Genomic DNA, 24,069 nt, shown 5'->3' with positions numbered 1-24,069 from the left:
GTGCAGAGAAGGCTGAGGAGAGGCCTGATAAAGGTATTCAAAATTATGAGGGGCATAGAAAGGGTTGATAGGAAGAAACTTTTCCCCTTAGCGGAGGTGTCAATAACTAGGGAGCATAGGTTTAAGGTAAGGAGCAGGAGGTTTAGAGGGGATTTGAAAATATTTTCACCCAGAGGGTGGTTGAAAGCTGGAAGACACTGCCTGAGGGGTTGGTAGAGGCAGGAACCCTCACAACATTTAAGAAGTGTTTAGATGAGCACTTGAAACACCAAAGCATACAGGGCTACGGGCCAAGTGCTAGAAAATGGGATTAGAATAGTTAGGTGCTTGATGGCCAGCACAGACATGGGCCAAAGGACTTGTTTCTGTGCAGTATAACTCTATAAAAGGAGGAAAGAGAAGAGAGAGACAAGGAGAATTCCAGCTTGGAATGCTGACAGTTAAAAAAGAGACACCAGGAGGTGAGGCAGGACTTAAGTATAGATCAGAATCCAGTGGGGAGATGTTTAAATTTGTACAAGCTCTTCCAAAATTTGAAAGAGATGTTGGACCATTCTCTATTTCATTTGAGAAGATAGCTAAACAGATGAATTGGCCAAAGGAAAACGCGACATTGCCCATACAAAGCAAATTGAGAGGTGGAGCACAGGAAATTTATGCCTCACTGTCAGAGGTGGTTTCTAGGGATTATAATGTGGTGAAAAAGACCATTTTGAGTACATACGAGTTGGTCCCTGAAGCATACAGACAAAAGTTTTGAAATTTAAGGAAACAGCCTGGACAACTTACACTGAACTTGAAAGACTTGAAGTAGTTTTGACAGGTGGATACTACCTATGAAGTTTTCAGAGGGATTATTTTCTTGGAAGTTTAAAAACTCCCTTCCTTCTGTAACAAGAACCCATTTGGAAGACCACAGGGTTGCAACTGCCAGATACGCAGCAGTAATGGTTGACAATTATGAGCTGATCCATAAAACCAAACCTTTTCTCCATCACCCCCCAAAATTTGATAAGGATAGAAAGTGGGAGAGTGAAAGGAGGGCAAATAGCCAGGGTAAAGAATGGATAGTTGGGAAAACTTTGAGATCTCCTCCCCAGATCAGGAAGGAAGGTACTGAGGGCAGAGGTAAAACTCGAAGGCCGAAGTGTTACCACTCTGGTAAAGTGGGGCACATTTATTCAGAATGTTGGAAGTTGCAAGGGGAGCCAATGGGGCTTATTGGAGTTTGTAAGAGAGATTCCGAAAAGGGAAATCCGAAAGGGAACTCCAAAAGAAAATGCCACAGGCCAAAGTACAGCATTAACTACAAATAAAGGTCTGGAGGCAAACACTGTTGTGAATGCAGGTGAAGTGAATAAGGTAGGTGAGAGATATAAAGGGCTTTGTCTAAAGGGAAGATTACCACTTTTTCATCAAATGATGCAGCTAAACACAACTATATTAAGCGACACTCAAACTCTTTTGCTGGTGAAGGACCTAGTTTTCCCTCCAGAGTTCAATGGAAGCTACAGTATTGGTAAACGGGATAAGTGAAGAATATATCCCGGTTCCATTGTACAAAGCGCAATTGGAATGCGATTTGTTGTCCGGATTAGTGGTTGCAGGAGTGGTTAAGAAATTACCTGTGGATCTACCCCTGGGGAATGATTTGGCAGGAAGGTAAAGCTTCGCGAGGATGACAGGAAGTCCGAAAGAGGCTGAAGAGACACAGCAGTTACAAGAACAGGTTCCTGGCATTTTTCCATCATATGTGGTGACCAGAGTAATGGTTAAACAAAGTCCATCACCAGAGGTTAACGTAATACCATAGGAAGATGTTAGAGTAGCTGAAACTTTATTTGAGGATGAGGATAATTCAAAAGAAATGTTTGATATGTCTTCCTTAATTGAGGCTCAGAAAGCAGATCCAGAGTTAAAACAAGTTAGCACAGACAGCTCACACTGAAGGTGAGACTGAAGGAGTTCCAGAGTGCTATTACCTTAAAAACAGAGTCCTGGTGAGGAAGTGGAGACACCCTCACAGACCTGCGGATCTGGAATGGACAGCTGCTCATCAGATGGTGGTAACGCCCAAATATTGTAAGGAGATATTGCGATTAGCACATGAGATTCCCATGACAGGACATGTAGGAATACGAAAAATCCAAGCATGGATAAATAGGCCTTTTACCTGGCCAAGGCTTCATAAAAGTAGTGGCGCAATTCTGTAGAACGTGTCATAGATATTAGATAGCAGGTAAACCTCAAAACATAATCAAACCAGCACCTTTAATACTTTTACCGGTTTTTGAAGAACCGTTTAGTCAGTTTGTGTAGGGTCATTACCCAAAATGAAAACAGAAGCACGTAAAGGAATTTAAACGTAATGCCTCCACCCTTAAAAAGATGAAACACCATTTAAAAAATGTGTTTCATCACAGGGTATAAGATACATAGATAACAAACATGAGACTTAAACTCGTTCAGCCATCCTTCCCCCTTATACCATCTTAAGTATTACTGATTGCAGTAATTTACACCCGGGACAATGCATCCACATTCACATTATCTTAACTGGCAGTTTACAATTCAAAAACTCACTGGAGGAGGAGAATCCACAAATATCCCATTCTTAATGATGGGGGAGCCCAGCACATTAGTGCAAAAGAGAAGGCTGAAGAATTTGATACCATCTTCAGCCAGAAGTGCAGAGTGGATGATCCATCTCGGCCTCCTCCAGAGGTCCCCAGTATCACAGATGCCAGTCCTCAGCCAATTCGAATCATTCCACTTGATATCAAGAGATGGCTGAAGGCACTGGATACTGCAAAGGCTATGGGCCCTGACAATATTCTGGCAATAGTACTGAAGGCTTGTGTTCCAGAACTTGCTGCGTCTCTAGCCAAGCTGTTCCAGTACAATACTGGCATCTACCCAGCTATGTGGAAAATTGCCCAGGTATGTCCTGCACACAAAGGACAAATCCAACTCGGCCAACTGCTGCCCCAATAGTCTACTCTCGATCATCAGTAAAGTAATGGAAGGAGTCACCAACAGTGCTATGAAGTGGCACTTGCTTAGCAATAACCTGCTCACTGATGCCCAGTTTGGGTTCCGCCAGGGCCACTCAGCTTCTGACGTCATTACAGCTTTGGTTCAAACATGGACAAGAAAGCTGAACTCCTGAGGTGAGGGGAAAGTGACTGCCCTTGACACCAAGGCAGCATTTGACCGAGTGTGGCATCAAGGAGCCCAAGCAAAACTGGAGTCAATGGGAATCAGGGGAAAACTTTCCACTGGTTAGAGTCACACCTAGCACAAAGGAAGATGGTTGTGATTGTTGGAGGTCAATCATCTCAGTTCCAGGACATCACTCAGGCCCAACCATCTTCAGCTACTTCATCAATTACCTTACTTCCATCATAAGGACGAAGTGGAGATGTTCGCTGATGACTGCACAATGTTCAGCACCATTTCCAGTGACTCGGTTATTGAAGCAGTCCGTGTCCAAATGCAACAAGGCCTGGACAATATCCAGGCTTGGGCTAATAAATGGCAATTAACATTTGCACCACAAAAATGCCAGGCAATGACCATCTCCAACAAGAGTGAGTTTAACCATCACCTCTTGACATTCAATGGCATTATCATCAGTAAATCCCTCACTATCAACATCCTGGGGGGTTACCATTAACCAGAAACTGAACTAGACTAGTCATATAAATACTGTGGCTATAAGAGCAGGTCAGAGGCTAGGGATCCTGCGATGAGAACTCACCTCCTGATTCCCCAAAGCCTGTCCACCCCCTACAAGGCACAAGTCAGGAGTGTGATGGAATGCTCGCCACTTGCCTGAATGAGTGCAGCTCCGACAACACAAAAGAAGCTTGATGCTATCCAGGACAAAGCCGTCTGCTTGATTGGCACCAGATCCACAAACATTCACTCTTTCCACCATCGACATAGAGTGTACACCATCTACAGGATGCACTGGAGGGATTCACCAAGACTGCTTAGGCAGCATCTTCCAAACCCACGATCACTACCATCTAGGAGGTCAAGGGCAGCAGATGGATGGGAATACCACCATCTGGAAGTTACCCTCCAAGTCACTCACCATCCTGACATGGAAATATATTGCCATTCCTTCACTGTCACTAGGTTAAAATCCTGGAACTCCCTCCCTAACAGCACTGTGGGTAAACCTACACCACATGGACTGCAGCGGTTCAAGAAGGTAATTCACCACCACATTCTCAAGGGCAACTAGGGATGGACACTAAATGCTGGCCCAGCCAACGAAGCCCACTTTCCGTGAATGAATAAAAAGAAAGTCCTACACACTATAGCACTAACAGCATAATAACTTCAAAAGTGACTTACATAGTCTGTAGAAAAGTTGTTGAACTAAACTGAGTATGTGACATGCTTCACTCCTTTGATTGATCTACAAGAATATAAAAAAAATTGCCTTTCAATATAACAATTTGCTAGATGTAGTAATTGGCAAAAAACCTGAACTTAACATGAAAAATAAACATACCGGCTCCTCTTTCAACACCAGACACAGGTCTGCATCACTGTAACGAGTGCCAAAGCCATTCAGTGAAGAACCAACCAAGTACAGCCTTGTCTCTGGGGTAAGAAAAAAGTAGAAATGTATGAGAATGTTTCTGATTCTACAAGCACCTGCCAAACACCTTACGTTGGTTTGACTTATTGCAGTTTTCCTTTCCTTTCAGTTTTCCATTGAGTCAGGGTAAACGTTAAACAGTAACGCTTATTTACAATTTAAAAAAATGAAGTGATTACATAACTTAGTGTGAATTCTTATGTACTTAAGGTATGAAACACCAATAATTTCTACTGCCATTAAAAAAGCATCCAAAAATCAAAAGTGGAACATAAAATATGCTATAGTGGCCCTTAATCAGCAATGTTCTTCCTGAGTCTACTGAAATCATTGGATTGCAATGTAGTAGCAATACACGCTATTCTTTGTACCTTCGAAAAACATTACCATAAGAACTGTTATTCTTATTTATTTCCACCTTCGTAACATCGCCCATGCCTCTGATCATCTGCTGATGAAACACTCAACCATGCCTCTTATACACTGGACTCGAATAGTCAAATGCGCAAGTTGCTAGTCTCCCACATTCTACACTCTATAAACTAGAGGCTATCCAAACCTCTGCCAACTGCATCCTTACTCAAGTCCTGTTTACCCATCACCAACATTGGCTCCTTGTTTTTAAATTTTTCAACTTTGTTTTCAAATCCCTCCATAGCCACACCCCTCCTTATTTCCAACTCCACAGTCCTCTGAGATCTCTGGCTCATCTAATTTGGATCTCTTGAGCATTGTAATTTTAATGCTCCAGTATATTTGCATTAGAAGACTAATTGGTCTTAATGGAACTACCTGGCATAAGTGATCGCTGAAACTTGAATGCAAGGGTGTTACAAATGCATTTTCATAGTGACGGTAACAGTCATATTAAAAATTTAAAAGCTTTCACAATGCATGTTCTTAAACATGTTATGCCTAACGTACAGGAAGGCTGGTTACATGGCTTTAAACTTAATTTTCATACTTCAAGGTTTCATGCTTAAATATGGTGTGATTTCCCACTTTGATTTCCACTTGTTTAACAAATTTTGCAATCTGGCATCTGTTAATAACCTTGGCAGAAAACTTGGGCACAATTTTAGGCATAATGTCCCGATAAAAAGTTTCAAAAGAAGTTCTATCTTATTTTCTCTGATTAACAACAAGGAAAACTACTGGAGTTAAGGTAGTAGTGCTGCAAAACTCCCCAGTCCATTGAAATCAATGAGTGAAGTTGTAGTGTTAATAGTCACTATTTTTGCTTGTTCCAGAGGTGTAACCCCACCTAGCCAGTTAGTATAACTAAATAGAAAAACATTCTACTTTGAATAAACACAGGCAACGAGACAGGCATTGGAGGAATGCAACCATTCTCCAGGTTGAGTATCTTATGTTTTTGCAGAAGCAACAAGTATTTAACATTGAAGGTTTGGAGTAAATAAACGAGAAACTGATTCCAATACCTAAAGAGTCAATAATCAGGGTGCACAGATTTAAGGTGGCAAAAAAGGAACCGGTAGATCTAGCGTATTTGGATTTCCAAAAGTTATTCGATAAGGTGCCACATTAAAGGTTACTGCAAAAGATCAGAGTGCATGCTGTTGGGGTAATAATATTAGCATGGATAGATAATTGGTTAAGTAACAGGAAACAAAGAGTCGGGATAAATGGGTCACTTTCAGATTCACAAACTGTAACTAATGAGGTGCCACCGGGATCAGTGCTGGGTCTCAACTACTTATGATTTATATTAATGACTTGGATGAAGGGGCCAACTGCTTTGTTGCCAAATCTGCAGATGATAGATAGGAAAGCAAGTTGTGAGGAGGATACAGAGTCTGCAAAGAGATATATATAGGTTAAGTGAGTGGGAAAATTACTGTGCATGAATCACAAAACTTAACATGCAGGTACAGTAAACAATTAGGAAGGCAAATGGAAGGGGGGTGCGGAGTATAAAAGTTGGAAAGTCTTGCTACATCTATACAGGACATTGGTGAGACTGCGCCTGGAGTATTGTGTACAGTTTTGGTATCCTTGAGGGATATATTTGCCCTGGAGGAGGTTCAGAGAAGGTTCACTAAGCTGATTCGTGGGGTGAAGGGGTTGTCTTACGAGGAAAGGTTGAGCAGGTGGGGTCTATACTCATTGGAGTTGAGAGATGATCTTACTGACACACAGGATATTGAGAGGATGAGACAGGGTAGATGCTTCCTGTAGTTGGGGAATTTAGAAGGGGGCACAACTTAAAGTAAAGAGGTCTCGCATTAACAATGAAGGTGAGGAAGAATTTCTTCTCTCAAAGGGTTGTTAATGTTTAAAATTCTGTAGCCCAGAGAGCTCACTGAATATCTTCAAGGTTGAGTTAGACAGATTTTTGACAAGGGGGTCAAGATTATGGGGGGCAGGGAGGAAAGTGGAGTTAAGGTCAGAAGCAGATCAGCCATTATCTATTTGAATGGAAAAGCAGCCTTGATGGATCGAATGACCTATTTTTGCTTCTATTTCTTATGGTGTTATAAAATAACCAGAGGTAACATAAGGAAAAATGTTTTTACAAAATGGGCAGTGAGGATTCCACTAGAGGAGTACACTACCTGGTAGGATGGTGGATAATGATTCGATAGTAGCCTTCAAAAGGGAGTTAGTTAAATACTTGAAGGGGGAAGAACTGCGGGAATATGAGGAAGGAGTGGAGATAGGGGACTAACTGGACTGCTCCTCTAAAGAGCTGAAACAGACCCGATGAATTGAATGGCCTCGTTTCATGCTGTAGTATTCTACAATTCCATAAATTGTAAATATATCTAACCAAAGAGTTTTACCCCATATAAATTTACAAGTGTGGTACCTTCCACATTTTGGGGAAAGAAATTATAGCAAAGCAAGGCTATCCCACATGATTTTTTAATTTGAACACTGCAATTAAAAATAACTGTTTATTCTGGACACCTTCATACACACAGTATTTACAAGAGTACAGATTTTGGATAAGAAACTCTGTCTGCTTAATAGAAACACTTTTTCCCTTGAATAGAAGACATGATTTGTTGAGAAAAAAGCCAGAGCATACCAGGCACTTCTCTTTAGTTGCATCAGGACTCATGAACGATGAAGCAACATCAGCTTGAACCATCAACTGTTTTTCTCTCTCCATAGATGCTGCCTGACCACCTGAGCATTCTGATTTATTTCAGATTTCCAATATCAGTAACAGGTTGTTTTTATGATTCTTTAAGGCTTTCATAAGAACATAAGAAATAGAAGGAGTAAGCCATTTAGCCCTTTGAGCCCACTCTGCTATTTATGACAGATCTGATTGTGGCCTTCACTCCACTTTCCTACCCACTTCCCGAAACTGCCAATTCCCTTGTCAGTCATGTAAACGTAGCCTTTCAAAGAGGCTAAATAGAACCATAGAAAAGTTATGGCACAGTAAGAGGCCATTTAGCCCCTTGTGTCTGCATCAGCCAAAAAAAACTAGCCACTCATTTTTAATTCCACTTTCCAGCACCTGGCCCGTATTCTTGTAGGTTACAGCACTTCAGGTGCAGATCCAGGTAGTTTATAAAGGAGTTGAGTGTTTCAGCCTCAACCACCAATTTAGACTGTGAATTCCAGAAGCCCACCACCCTCTGGGTGAAAAGGTTTTTCCTCATGTCCCCTCCAATCCTTCTACCGATCACCTTGTATCTATGCCCCCTGACAATTGACCCTCAGCTAGGGGAAACAATTCTTTCCTTTCTAACCTATCTAGGCTTTCTAACCTATCAGAATTTTGTATACCTCAATCAGGTCATCCCTCAGCCACCTCTGTTCTAAGGAAAACAATCCTAATCTATCCGATCTTTCCCCATAGCTGCAATTTTCAAGCCCTGGCAACATTTTTGTAAATCTCCTCTCGTACTTTTGCCAGAGCAGTTGTGTCTTTCTTACAACATGGTGACCAGAACTGTATACAAAATTCCAGCTGTGGTCTAACCAGCATTTTATACAGTTCCATCATTACATCCCTGCTTTTGTATTCAATACTTCACCCAATAAAGGAAAGCATTTCATACATTTTCTTGACCACCTTATCCACCTGTCTTGCCACCTTCAGGGATCTGTGGACATGCACTTCAAGGTGTCTCACTTCCTCATCCCCTCTCAATATCAACCCATGTACTGAGTATTCCCTTGCTTTGTTTGCCCTCTCCAAATGCATTACCTCACACTTTTCTAGATTGAATCCCATTTGTCACTTCTCCGCCCACTCAACCAAACCATTGATATCATTCTGGAGACAATAGCCACCCTCTTCACTATCAGCTACATGGCCAATTTTTGTATCATCTGCAAATTTTCTAATCATGCCTCCCACATTTAAGTTCAAATCATTACTATATACAACAAACAGCAAGGGCCCCAACACTGAGCCCTGTAGAATGCCACTGGAAGCCACTTTCCACTCGCAAAAACATCCATCAACCAATACCTTTTGTTTCCTGTCGCTGAGCCAATTTTGGATTCAACTTGCCACCTTCCCCTATATCCCATAACATCTCACTTTTCTGACCAGTCTGCCATGTGGTCCCTTGTCAAACGATTTACTAAAATCCATTTAGACAAGATCCTCTGCACTGCCCTCATCAATCATCCTTGTTACTCCCTCAAAAACTTCTATTAAGTCAGTCAGACACAGTCTTCCCCTAACAAAACCATGCTAAATATCCCTGATCAATCCGTGCTTTCCGAAGTGACAGCTTATCCTATCCCATGTTTTTGATTCTAATAAATTTGCCCACCAAAGTCAGGCCGACTGGCCTATAATTTTCTGTCCCATCCTTCACACCCTTTTTAAATATTGGTACAATGTTCGCAGACCTCAAATCCTCCGGTACCTTGCCTGTATGTAATGAGGATTGGAAAATGATCCTCAGATCATCCACTATTTCCTCCTATGCTTCCTTTAACAACCTGGGATACAATCCATCTGGCTCTGATGATTTAACCATCTTCCAGGGTGTCAGTCCCTCTAGTATTTCCTCTTTCATTATGCTTATTGTATCTAATAGTTCACACTCCTCTTCAACTAGAAGATCTGCATCTTCCCTCTCCTTAGTGAAGGCAGAGACAAAGTACTCATTGAGAACACACATCTGCCACATCTTCAGAATCAACACAAGAGTTACCATGTACATCTTTGACAGGCCTTACCCTATCCTTAATTATTCTCTTGCTCTTAATGTATTGGTATTGTCTATACCACCCCAGGCTTTCTACAGTGTTAAGCTTGTCCTGACTGTCATAAGCTTTCTTTTTCTGCTTTATCTTACCCTGTATGCTTCCAGTTAACCAGGGGGCTCTAGATTTGGCAGAACCACCCTTTTCTTTGTGGGGACATGGCTACACTGTGCCCATAGAATCTTGCTTTTGAATGTCTCCCACTGCTTTGACACCATTTTGAACATTGAACATAAAAGTAAGGATGTTATGCTTCAGTTATACAGGGCATTGGTGAGACAGCACCTAGAATACAGTGTGTAGTTTTGGTCTCCTTATTTAAGGAAGGATGTAAATGCATTGGAAGCGGTTCATAGGAGGTTTACTAGATTGATAACTGGAATGAGTGGGCTGCCTTATGAGGAAAGGGTGGACAGACTGGGTTGGTTTCCACTGGAGTTTAGAAGAATGAGAGGTGATTTGATTGAAGTATACAAGATCCTGAATGGCCTTAACAAGGTGGATGTCGAAAGGATGTTTCCTCTTCTGGGTGGGTCCAGAACTAGAGGGCATTGTTTTAAAATTAGGGGTCACCCTTTTAGGACAGAGATGAGGAGAAATTTTTCTTAGATGGTTGTGCAACTTTGGGAATTCTCTACCTCAGAAGGTGGTGGGGGGGGTCATTGATTATTTTTAAGGCACAGGTAGATAGATTCTTGTTAGGCAAGGGAACCAAAGGTTATCGGGGTTAGATGGGAATGTGGAAATCGAAACACAAGATGATCAGCCATGATCTTATTGAATGGCGAAGCAGGTTCAAGGGGCCGAATGGTCTGCTCCTGCTCCTATTCCTTATGTTATGTTACCTTCTAGTAGCTGTATCCATTTTTGCCAGTTCACTTCTCAGCTTTGTAAAATTTGTCTTCCCCAAATTTAAAGTTTTTACTCCTGTTCTATCTTTGTCCTTTTCCAAAATGATGCTAAAGCTATCTGCAGTATGGTGTCACTATCTCCAAAATGGTCCCCCAATGCTAATTCATCCAATTGCCCAGCTTCATTTCCTCAAGCTAAATCTAGAATCAATAGTATTTTAAATTAGCTTTATTTTGGGAAAGGAGTTGCATTGTATTTTTAAACAATAAAACAACTCTTTACCTAGCAAATTCTAAGAATAACTGGACTCCATATCAAAACTGCAATGAGTAAGGAAGCAGAATTATAACAAAGTAACAAAACTACTAAAGTTATCTGGATTGCCAGTTATATCTCAACCAACATAATGTAGCTTCTTCAGTGTCAGGCTCCAAGTAAATTTCGCAAAAGAAAACAGAAATTAACTGGTTATGGTTTAATGTTAAGAGACATTGTTCAGGGAATAATGATAGCCACATAATTAAATACTTGTCTTCAAATTTATTGGGGTAATTTGATCTTCAGATTTCCTCCTTTTTAAAATAACAGAAAAAAAAATCACCATAGTGAGAGGTTTAAGAGAAACTACGAGTAGAAATTTTGTTAATATTGCGCTGTCTGCCGTGACACTTAACAGTCAATGGGCTGAATATTAACTGCCATATACAAAGTTGGGTCAGAGATTAAAATTTTAAAAAAAGATAGGAATTCAACCTGTCAGAAAACCACCCAGTTCTGATTTTAGAGGAAGCAGGACAAATGAAAGGGAGCCAACCTGCTTGTAAGAAGCCACTGGCCAATTCACATATACCTGTTTTCTTAACAGTCATTTTATCGTTAAACTCCCATCGACTATTTTCCAGGCTTCTGGAAACGCAGCAGCTGTAAGGGAGCAAGAAGGGCTAAATCCACAAGGCAAATGCCTTTATAGCACTGTTTGCGAACCAACAGTAACAGTTTCCTCCTGGCCCAATAAGTTCACCAGTAAACCACCAAACTAGCAGCTCACGCCCCACCAACCTCCACCCCAATTACCATCAGAACCCAACAACCCCCATTACAATCTTTTCCCACCTACTAGTCCCATCCGCTCTCAGGCCAGTTCAGCTACAGCCTTGTGCTGCAGGATTTCCTGTCCATCAGGCCTCTCGACTATTAAAGATGGTTATGGGCAGGAAACCTCCAGAGAAAAACAAAAAGAGGACATTCTGCAGTGTTTGAAACACTTATTTTCAGCCGTCTACTTCTCTCCTCCCCACGACCACTCCATCCCCAACTCTGAGTTGAAATGCAGGTCAATGAACTGGGAACCAACAACGTAACTTACGTGGGAATATTCGCTGAATTTCTCTCTGAATCTGTGTGCGGCATAGATCCTTTTTTTCTAGATCAATCGACTGTTGTTGGCAGTTACAGAAGAGGTCCAAAATTTGTTGACTCAACTGGAAATGAGAGAGTCATATACCATTCAGTAATTTCACTTTTAAGGACATATAATGTAAGCGAAAAATTTAGAACATATGTTTAAACTGTCCATGTTCTTGTATATTTAGGCAAATTACAACAATTGGAGGAGAGCAGGAATAACTTTCTAACATTGTCTGCCTTAAGAACAATACCTGGAGTCTTTCAAATACACAGCTTTACTGTCAAATAGTAACTTTTAAAACCAATTAAGTAGTGCAGAATAAAGGGAGAAATTTTAGATTTTATTTTCATTTTAAAATTATGATTTTTGTGAGCAGCTAGGATAAGGGTAAAGTACAGTCATGATTTATTCTTTGAACTTAATTCAATCTGTACATAAAAAGGGTATTAACACTATCCATTGATTCTTATCTCTTTACAGAAACTGATCCAAAATCCATGTAAATAATGATGCTTCCAAAGTCCGTGCCTTTGTCTCTGACAACCTCCTGTTTGAATTTCTCCAAGCAGATTTCCACAGCTCTCAAAAGACCACCACTATCAATAAGCAGGCCATGGAAGTTGCATTTAAAAGTGGTAACTTGGATTTAATGTTCACTAACAGTACAAGACCGTCCCATTGTGATCAGGACAAATAGGTACCTGCATTTAAGGTCAACAGCAGCTGGTCAATTGCTCAACCTGACTTGTGGGAGAGTGGCTCCCTTGACTTTTTTTTGGTTCATGTGTTGTGAATGCTGCTGGCAAGGCCAGCTTTTGTTGCCCATTCCTAAGTTAAAATGGTCAGACAGCCAGTGCACACACAATGGGCCGAATGACCTCCTTCTACACCATAACAATTCTGTGATCAATGATGACTTAGTGCCATTTTCCTTCCTTTTTCCCATAACCATGCACATTATGTCTATTGAAATAATCATCTAATGCCCTCTTGAATGGCTCGATTGAACCCGCCTCCTCCACTCGTCAGGAGGTGCAATCCAGACCCAAACCACTCGGTGTATGATAAAGCTTTTTCTCAGAGCACATTTGCTTCTTTTGCAAATCACTTTAAATCTGTGCCTTCATGTTCTCGATCTTTTTCAAGTGGGAACATTTTCTCCCTACTTACTCTAACTAGACCCCTCATGATTTTGAACACCTCTATTAAATTTCCTCTTAGCCTTCTCCTCTCAAAGGAGAACAGAGCCAACCTTTTCAATCCATCTTCGTGACTGAAGTTTCTCAACCTTGGAACCATTCTTGTAAACCTCTTCTGCACTCTCTCCAATGCGTTCATTTCCTTTCCATAATGTGGCACCCAAAACTGTACACAATACTCCAGCTGAAGTCCAACTAGCATCTTACATAAGCTCATCATAACCTCCCTGTTCCTGTACTCTATGCCCCTACTAAAGCCCAGGATACTGTATGCTTTATTAACTGCTCTCTCCACCTGTCCTACCACCTTCAACAATTTAGGCACATATACATCCAAGTCTTTCTGCTCCTGCATGCCCTTAAGAATTGTATCCCTTATTTTATATTGTCTCTCCATGTTCTCATGCTCCAAAATGCATCACTTCATACTTCTCTGCATTGAACTCCATCTGCCACCTATCTGCCCACTCCACCAACTTGTCTATGTCCTTTTGAAGTCCTATACTGTCCTCCTCACAGATTACAATGCTTCCAAGTTTCATATGATCCGCAAACTTCAGAATTGTCCCCTACACACCAAGATCTAGATCATTAAGATATATCAGGAAAAGCAAGGGTCACAATACCAGCCATTGGGGAACTCCACTACAAACCTTCCTCCAGTCCGAAAAATATCCACTGACCATTACCTTTGGTTTCCTATTACTCAGCCAATTTTGTATCCATGTGTCTACTGTCCCTTTTACTTCATTACCTTTACTCACACGTCTGTTGTGTGGCACTATATCGAATGCCTTTTTGAAAGTCCATGTACATCACATCAACAGCATTACCCTCATTTACCCTCTGTTAACTCTTCAAAAAACTCCAGCAAGTTAGTTAGACATGATTTACCCTTTAGAAATCCATGCTGGCTCTTTCTAATCAACCCACATTTTTCCATGTGACTGATTCTATCCTGAATAATTGTCTCTCGAAGCTTCCTCACCAGTGAAGTTAAACTGGCTTGTCTGTAATTGCTTGGCTTATCCTTGCAACCTTTTTTGAACAAAGACGTAATGTTTGCAATTCTCCACTCCTCTGGCACCACCCCTGAGTCTAGGGAAGACTGAAAGATTATGGCCAGTGCCCCTGCAATTTCCACTCTTTCTTCCTTCAAAATCCTTGGGTGCATCTCATCGGCCTGGGTGCCTTGTCAACTTTAAGTACCAACAGTTTATTCAACACTACTTCCTTGTCAATTTTGAACCCTTCTAGTGACAGAGTTTCCTCCTCTGTCACCATGACCTTGGTAGCATCTGCTTCCTTGGTAAAGAGAGATGCAAAGTATTCATTTAACACCTCAGCCACGCCCCCTGCCTCCATGTATAAATCCCTGTTTTGGTCCCTGGATGAGGCAGGGCAGCAAAGCATTGATCTGATCAGTTGGTTGTGGGATCATTTTGCTCTCTATCACATGCTGTTTCCACTATTTTGCATGTTTGTCATCCTGTGTTATAGCTCAATCAGGTTGGTAGCTCATTTTTAGGTATACTTGGTGTTGCTCCTGGCATACTCTCTTGAACTCATTTAAGGATTGGTGCTCTGACTTTGTTGAGTGAGGGATTTATTGGGCTGAGGTCACAGATTGTGGTTGAATACAACTTTGCTGCCCAGCACCTCACGCTGCCCAATTTTGAGTTGCTAGTTCTGTTCCGAATCTCTCCCATTTCTCACTGTGATAATGTCACACAACATGACCGATGGTGTCCTCAGTATGAAGCTACTAGGACTTCGCCTCCACTACAATTGTGTGGTGATCACTCCTACCTACACTGTCATGGACAGATGCATCTATGACAGGTAGATTGCTGAGGGCTACTGCAAGTTGGTTTTTTCCTCTTGTTGATTGTTTCATCACCTGCTGCAGACCCAGTCTATCAGCTATGTCCTTCAGGACTCAGCTAGCTCAATCAGGAATGATGCTACCCAGCCATTCACGGTGGTGGACATTGAAGACCCCCCCACCCAGGAGTACATTCTGTGCTTATGCTACCCTCATTGCTTCTTCCAAATGGTGTTCAACATGGTGAAGCACTGATCCTTCATCAGCTGAGGAAGGATGATAGGTAATGAGCAGGTTTATTTGCCATGTTTGACCCAATGCCATGAGACTTCATGGTGTTGAGGGTCAATGCTGAGGACCCCAGAGCCACTGTCTCCTGACTTTTACCACTGTGCCATTGGGACAGGACATACCCTATGGACGATGATACGATGGCAGAAATCTGCTGTGTTTAGGGAAAGCAAACTGGTCGTGGCGAGTCCATAGCCTGATGCAACCTTATTCCACACCATAAGCAAAATCAACCTGTGTGCAAGTAAACAAAGACCAAAGAAAAGGAGACCTTACACTTACATATAGTGCCATTTGCATTCATTCACTTGCTGTCTGTGAGACCTTGCTGATCTTGTCTATAACAACGACTGCAGAAATATAACTAATTTGTTCCAAATGTTCAGTCCAATAATAAAGAGCTAACTTTTAATTGAATAGAAATTGTAGCTTTGAATTGAGTAAGCTGAACCTATCAATGCATAAATCTAATTCTAAACATAATCCTCTACTCATTTAACAGAGTGCAGCTTCCTTTAACCTGCAAAACAAAGTTAATTTCCTGTGCAAATATTTCACATACATTAAACTACAGAATGCACTCTCCTCTATTCAGCCTCCCAATTACCCAAAACGCTTCTTTATTTTCTGGTCAGGTTTTTTAAAAGCTGTTGCTCCGTATTCAGTAACACAATACTAAAATATTTAATAGTGAATCAATACCTTATCCCTGGCCACTTGGAGTGTGTTTTGTGGGTTATCGGTGAGTGGAAGCAGAGATGAAATTCCAGGTGAAGGGACTGAATACCTGCGATCAACTACAAAAGGCACTGAACTGCCAGATGGTTGAGGTGGTGGTGACTGAAACCGCTGGCGCTTGACTTCGTAAGGACTACTTCGCTCATCACTCCTTCGTCTGTAAAATAGATAAAATTTCTGTGCATCAGATTGTTAAAACTGACATTTAGAATTAAACCCAGGTATCACTAAATCCAAAACTCAACTTGCATTGAAATAAATGCCAGAAAGTATAAATATTTAGATGTAATAAAATTAAATTTGAAACCAATGTTTAATGTTGATGTTCCACCACATTAGCTAGTACTAATAGGATAATTCAATTTGAACATTCAAATTTTAAAAATCATTTCAAAAATGTATAGAAGACTTTCCCAGATCATTTTCCTCTTCTCCCACTGAAAATGGAGTTAACATTACATAGTGTGCACTCTCAATGGTTACCATCATTAAATCCACATCATACAAGTTACTGTGCTCAGAATAATCATTAGAAGACAGCCCAAAATCTCTCAATCACTCCCTTTTGTTAATTGCACATCAATTGTAGGAAGGTGGTGGGCATCAACTGGGGGTTTGCTGGGGCTTTAGTACAAAAAGGCAAACTGTGGCTATTGAATGTGGAAGTACATGTTTTTAATTTGCACCTCTGTAAATAAATGCTCAAAAGCATGTAAAGATTGGCTCTTATCCTATCCTTCACCACCTGACTTCTTGGGGTAGAACACCTTTTTTCAATAAGTATTAATTTTCAAGGTGCTAACATGTCATCTGAGGACCAAGTTAGGACAAAATATTGAGAAACAACTTGCTCTTCGTCCATGGAAAAAATTGATCAACTAAACTTGCTCTTCATCCAACCATTTTATGCCAACACAGCTCAGTTGGTCACTCTCTCGTTTTAGTCAGAAGATTGTGGATTCAAGCTTCATGCCAGGACTTGAGCGCAAAAATCATGGCTGACACTCTAGTGCAATATTGAGGAAGTGGTGCAATGCTGAAGGTGCCATCTTTCCGATAGGATATTAAATTGAGGTTCCGTCTGCCCTTTCAGATGGGCATAAAAGATTCCAAGGCACTTACAGGTGCAGTGTCTCAAGACCGGCAACCTTGGAACCGAGGCCTTGTCGAATTTCGGATCTTGCCAGATTTTGGGTTGCGTGGTTCTGGCAAAGCTGGGTTGGGTCAAAGGTGGCTTGGAATACAGGAATAGAACTGCGTGCAAGTGGCAAAGCAGATAACTAGTCTGGCGCTACACTGCTCTATTGCTGCATCTACCAAATTGTTCAAGTAAGCTTTTTTAAAATTTTACTCAATTAAAATTGGCACACTCTAATACCCGGCTTTTGGACAGCCATATTTGAGACATTGTACCTGTATTTTGAAGTACAGCAGGGGCATTATCCCTCATGTCTTGGCCAATGTTTATCTCTCAATTAACATCAAAAAAATAGATCATCTCGTCAATAGCACTTGGCTGTTAGGGGAAACAAAACAGAATTACCTGGAAAAACTCAGCAGGTCTGGCAGTATCGGCAGAGAAGAAAAGAGTTGACGTTTCAAGTCCTCATGACCCTTCGACAGAACTTGAGTGAGTCCAAGAAAGGGGTGAAATATAAGCTGGTTTAAGGTGTGTGTGTGGGGGAGGGGGGGGTGGGTTTGGCGGGGGGAGAAGTGGAGGGGGTTGGTGTGGTTGTAGGGACAAACAAGCAGTGATAGAAGCAGATCATCAAAAGATGTCACAGACAACAGAACAAAAGAACACATAGGTGTTAAAGTTGGTGATATTATCTAAACAAATGTGCTAATTAAGAATGGATGGTAGGGCACTGAAGGTATAGCTCTAGTGGGGGTAGGGGGAGCATAAAAGATTTAAAAATATTTAAAAATAATGGAAATAGGTGGGAAAAGAAAAATCGATATAATTTATTGGAAAACACAAAAGGAAGGGGGAAGAAACAGAAAGAGGGTGGGGATGGAGGAGGGAGCTCAAGACCTAAAGTTGTTGAATTCAATATTCAGTCCAGAAGGCTGTAAAGTGCCTAGTCGGAAGATGAGGTGTTGTTCCTCCAGTTTGTGTTGGGCTTCACTGGAACAATGCAGCAAGCCAAGGACAGACATGTGGGCAAGAGAGCAGGGTGGAGTGTTAAAATGGTAAGCGACAGGGAGGTTTGGGTCATTCTTGCGGACAGACCGCAGGTGTTCTGCAAAGCGGTCGCCCAGTTTACGTTTGGTCTCTCCAATGTAGAGGAGACTACATTGGGGGCAACGAATGCAGTAGACTAAGTTGGGGGAAATGCAAGTGAAATGCTGCTTCACTTGAAAGAAGTGTTTGGGCCCTTGGACGGTGAGGAGAGAGGAAGTGAAGGGGCAGGTGTTGCATCTTTTGCGTGGGCATGGGGTGGTGCCGTAGGAGGGGGTTGAGGAGTAAGGGGTGATGGACCCCCTACTCCTCAACCCCCTCCTACGGCACCACCCATGCCCACGCAAAAGATGCAACACCTGCCCCTTCACTTCCTCTCTCCTCACTGTCCAAGGGCCCAAACACTCCTTTCAAGTGAAGCAGCATTTCACTTGCATTTCCCCCAACTTAGTCTACTGCATTCGTTGCCCCCAATGTAGTCTCCTCTACATTGGAGAGACCAAACGTAAACTGGGCGACCGCTTTGCAGAACACCTGCGGTCTGTCCGCAAGAATTACCCAAACCTCCCTGTCGCTTGCCATTTTAACACTCCACCCTGCTCTCTTGCCCACATGTCTGTCCTTGGCTTGCTGCATTGTTCCAGTGAAGCCCAACACAAACTGGAGGAACAACACCTCATCTTCCGACTAGGCACTTTACAGCCTTCTGGACTGAATATTGAATTCAACAACTTTAGGTCTTGAGCTCCCTCCTCCATCCCCACCCCCTTTCTGTTTCTTCCCCCTTCCTTTTGTTTTTTCCAATAAATTATATCGATTTTTCTTTTCCCACCTATTTCCATTATTTTTAAATATTTTTAAATCTTTTATGCTCCCCCCACCCCCACTAGAGCTATACCTTCAGTGCCCTACCATCCATTCTTAATTAGCACATTCGTTTAGATAATATCACCAACTTTAACACCTATGTGTTCTTTTGTTCTGTTGTCTGTGACATCTTTTGATGATCTGCTTCTATCACTGCTTGTTTGTCCCTACAACCACACCAACCCCCTCCACTTCTCTCCCCCCACCCAAACCACCCCCCCCACACACCTTAAACTAGCTTATATTTCACCCCTTTCTTGGATGCACTCAAATTCTGTCGAAGGGTCATGAGGACTCGAAACATCAACTCTTTTCTTCTCCGCCGATGCTGCCAGACCTGCTGAGTTTTTCCAGGTAATTCTGTTTTTGTTTTGGATTTCCAGCATCCGCAGTTTTTTTGTTTGTATGGCTGTTAGGGGAGCTTGCTGTGCACAAATTGGTTGCTGCATTTCCTACATTACAAAACAACTTAATTAGCTGTAAAGTGCTATGATCCATGCAGCGGTTGTGAAAAGCGCGATATAAACTAAAGTTTTTCTTCTTTTCTTTATCTATCCACACTCAGTCAACAACTAATATTTGGCATAGAAAATATAACTTGTAATTTTCATTTTACAAACTGAAATGCAGGTCTTTAGGCCATTGAAGGGTTGTATTTCTCATTAAGCGTTACATTTCTTTTAAAATTCAAAAGAAACAGGTTAAGCAGGGCTTACTTCCTTCCGAGGCTGTTGAGCAGACCCGGTGAATATGTAGGGCAGGCACTACCGAAGGGCCACACAGTTGATGGTCGCGGGGTAACTACTCCTGTCAAGATGGTACCAGAAAGGCTGTTGAGAAGCATAAAACAAAATTCATTAGATCAAAATTATTCACATGATTTACATATTCTAAAATTCCTTGAAATTCGAGAGATAGCAAAGGGACACTGATCACCTGTGCTCTACCAGTGATAAAATGTGGCATCTACATTCCAAATTCCTTGCCAGAAGACATGTTAATCACATCAGCAATACTTTGAAGTAAAACAAATAAAATATTCTAAATTCGTCCTCATGTTTGGAGGGGTTGGGCCGGGGGGGGGGGGGGGGGTTGCAGAATTTGACTTTTGATAAGTAATAAACTGGGAGTATGGTACAGAATATTGCAAGACTATCACAAAGCAAAGATTGAACTCTCCATTTCCTCATGCTAACCAAGTTGTTCTGTAGGAAAAGTACTCTCCACATTTCTCAGTTGTGCACCTCTCAAATGCCAGCTTACAGCAGCAATGCTGGAGGGTGGGGAACAAGCCATCCTCCATTTACCGATATTAACAAATTGACTGGAAAGTAAAGAGATCTATACTGCCACAAAATAGAACAAAATTAGAGGGAATATTTTACTGTGTATCTTCTTTCAGCTGAATTAAAGCCAAAAAGAACACCAGAAAGGTTGCACGCCTGGTCAGGGAAGGGACTTGGAGGAGGGGAAGTTAAATTTGTTATGACGTGACAGAAGATGTGAGCCAGATGGACCAAATCCACAAGGGAAACTTGGTCGCACGCACACAATGGTTTTGCAATTTGTAGTTATTACCAGAAGATGTGCGCACTGAATTCAGAGTTAATGAGTCCACCATGACCTTGAGATTTTTTAAAAATTAAATTAAAATATTTACTAACAAAATAGAAGATTTCAAGTGCATAAGTAAGACTACAATTACTTATTACTGTAACTCCTCCTAAAATTCCTAATTAACCTGGCTCCCAGTTACACACCAGCTTTAAGGTAACAGTCCAAAATAGATTTTAGATTTAAAACAAAACCAGCAAGTTCACGATACCCACAATGTCAGTGGAATTCCAAAATGGCTTCCCCAACAATGTTACTTTACATTGCAGGCTTATGTACAAATGGCTGAAGGCTTCTTGAAAGCTATTTCTCAGACTCTTGTTAGATTTTACATGGCCTTCTCCCACATAGCCTTTCATTCTCCTTTATATATGTTTCTCTCTCTTTAATATGTAAATTCTATTGTTCCTTATGTCTTTGAAATTGTATCTTCCCTCATAATATAAAAACTTTCATGTTGCCAATATTGTCAGTAACCTTTGGGAAAAATAAATACACTCCTTAGCCTTGCTTATCTGGCTAGTTGTAAATAGACTAATATCCATTTGAACTCCAAACAATCCTTTCATTTATCTAAAAAAGTGAATTCCCTTCACATCTCACATGCTAAGCTAACATCCATGTTTACTCATTAGCATTTCAAGCACATTTCTACAGCTAGCTTCTTTTGACAATTCCAAATTTGGAGTCTACTTAACTCCAAATGTAATTAAATCACACAGACAAAACCACCTATACTTACCCCCATAAAACTACTTCACAATAAACCAGAAAAGTATGAAAAGTATACTTCTGTAACAAATTTTTTAAAAAATAGACGCAGAAAATAAAATTAGGATGTTGCAGTTCTAAGTAAAACATCCGATTCTAACAGTCTCCAATTTTTACTAATGCTTTCCCAATTTTTATTTTTAAATATTTGCATAAAATTGATTTCAGACCATATGAATAAAATTCTTAATAGTTATTATGTACACAATACACAATTCCAACATTTTAAATAAGACTGATACATACATCTAGTGCCAAATGCCTATTTTTTAAAATATATATATTTGGTACAAACGGTTTCCAACTGATAGTTTCTAAACTTAACATGTATGACTATAACTGGTGTTATTTTCTTAATATGTTCTAGCATTTATGCCACAATGGCCTTCATATTGAAACATGAGCACTCACAATGTAATCTTTTAAATTACTAGAAAATAGAAACCTCTTAAAGACTCAACTATGAACTGAAGTTTTTACTAAAATGAAGTACAATGGGAGCACTAAACCTAACTGCTTTAACCTGAATTACTTTCACTCTGTTAGTGCATCACACAAAATTAACTTCATCCTCTCATAAATTAGTATATTTCTAATTTGTACACGTGACAGGGAGATCAGTGGTTCAGGGTAAAAGAGGACTATTTAATGTGTTATCATTTCAATCAAGTAGTTATGTGCCACTAGATAATACTGTACATTTAGTGAGATTCTACTCTGCACAGTACCTGCAATAAACAAACAAAATGAAGATTAGTTTCTAAATTGTACAGCTGAGGGATGTACACTCAAAAAATGTAACCTGAATGAGTCACAATTCTATCAGAAAATGAGTTATTATTCAAGAGGCTGAACATATAGTGAAGCAATCAAAGTATTTGTACAATTGTACAATGTAACGCATCGTTCCATTTTTTGATTATGTTGGTTACCAGCAAGATTTTTGAAATCCAAAATAATCAGTTGTCACTGTACTAAATAATTTGAAAGATTTCTCAAGTTTATCTAAATATTTTGTAATTGCAAAATATAAATTCAACAAAAGAATTAAAATGTGTGCATCGGGTATTAAAACATGAGAAGGTCCATCAGTGGAATCCTGCAGCACTTACGTTGCATTCCTGAAGTTGAGAGCATTGATGAGCTGTTGTTGTGAAAGAACAGCAGGAGAGAAGGGTGGACGACCCACATTAGGAGAGTTAGGGTACATGCTCTCCTTCACTTGACGTGAACATTTAATCCTTCACCTAAAAAGGATATACAAAATGAAAATCATTTGTACAAGCTGCATTTACTAAAATGTTATGCCCCAGAACAGTTTGTTGAAACAACTAAAATACCAATCAAATAAGAGAGATTATGAGAGCAGGGGAGAAAGACAGAAAAACAAAAACACCACAAAAGAGAGAGGTTTTAAAAGGTTTTTGAAACAGGAGAGAGCGATTGCAAGACAGAGTCGTTGAGATAAAATTATACAGAGCAGGTATAAAAGATTCACCACTAAAAGCCGAGCATAATAAGCACGAAGCTAGTAGTAATCTACAGCTCAATTAATTAAAATACAAGCCAAAAAGTGGAATGGGGCTAAAACTTGGAGACAAATTCTGAAACTTAAATTGATTTGTTGGGACACGGAGAGATTGGAGTTTTGTGAGGGTGCTGGTAATAGGTGGAATTTAATCAGAGAGAAGATTTAGACCTCAGTAGTATGGATGAGATGCGGCTCGTCAGTGGCAGGTGGCAGGGGGGTTGGTCAAGGGCATTTGGGAAATGAATCCTCAAGCTGGTAAAAGGCTTCAGCAGTGAGGAAAGATAGAGGGTATAGGAGTGTGGGGGGATTTTCTGTAGGTGCAAAGCAGCAATGATCTAAGTGACAGACGAGGTATGTAACAAAGCTTAACTTGGAGTCAAATATAATGGTTACACCGCCATTTCCAGCCTGAGCTTGAAGTTGCAGCCAAAAGCATATCAGTGCTGACAAAAGACAAACAAGGTGGCTTCAGTTTGCAACGCTGCTATGGGAATTTGACTCATCCAGAGTTTGATGTCAGTAATGGCTCAAGGACAAGAAACAGAAGGAAAAGCAATATTATAGAGGACAGGCTGTGGAGAATGGAGTAGTCAACATTATCAATGGAAGCAGAGAGGCTGAAGAAGAATAATAAATTGCAACAGTTAAAAACAGTAATAGGTACAGGAGCATAGTTATATTATGCTACTAGGATAGTTATTCAGAGGTCTAGACTAATGATTTAGTGGGAGATGATGGCGTAGTGATAATGCCAATGTACTAGTAACCCAGAAGCCCAGGCTAATGCTCTGGGGACATTGGTTTAAACCCCACCATGGCAGCTGGTGGAATTTAAATTCAATTAATAAATCTAGAATTGAAAGCTAGTCTCAGTATTGGAGCCATGAAATTATAATTGATTGTCATGAAAAACCCATCTGGTTCGCTGAAGTCCTTTAGGGAAGGAAAACTGCCATCTTTACCTGGCCTGG

General features: G+C 40.7%; 1 protein-coding gene across 2 annotated transcripts in view; it reads right to left on the bottom strand.

Moving 5' to 3' along the window:
- Positions 1–24,069, bottom strand: part of tent2 (terminal nucleotidyltransferase 2) — a 105,670-nt gene that overhangs the window by 73,344 nt on the left and 8,257 nt on the right. For both annotated transcript variants that reach the window (XR_005942857.1, XM_041186638.1), the window contains exons 2-7: positions 22,680–22,814; positions 19,899–20,012; positions 16,098–16,290; positions 12,039–12,153; positions 4,526–4,617; positions 4,366–4,429 (exon numbers count right to left, since the gene is read on the bottom strand). Coding sequence is in view for 1 of the 2 variants with exons in the window: in XM_041186638.1 (XP_041042572.1) it covers positions 4,366–4,429; positions 4,526–4,617; positions 12,039–12,153; positions 16,098–16,290; positions 19,899–20,012; positions 22,680–22,777 (676 nt within the window). In the remaining variant the exon portion in view is untranslated. The remainder of the gene's footprint in view (positions 1–4,365; positions 4,430–4,525; positions 4,618–12,038; positions 12,154–16,097; positions 16,291–19,898; positions 20,013–22,679; positions 22,815–24,069) is intronic.

Source organism: Carcharodon carcharias, chromosome 4 (assembly GCF_017639515.1).
Source record: "Carcharodon carcharias isolate sCarCar2 chromosome 4, sCarCar2.pri, whole genome shotgun sequence".
NCBI lineage: Eukaryota > Metazoa > Chordata > Chondrichthyes > Lamniformes > Lamnidae > Carcharodon > Carcharodon carcharias.
This window is presented reverse-complemented; position numbering and strand designations above follow the sequence as displayed.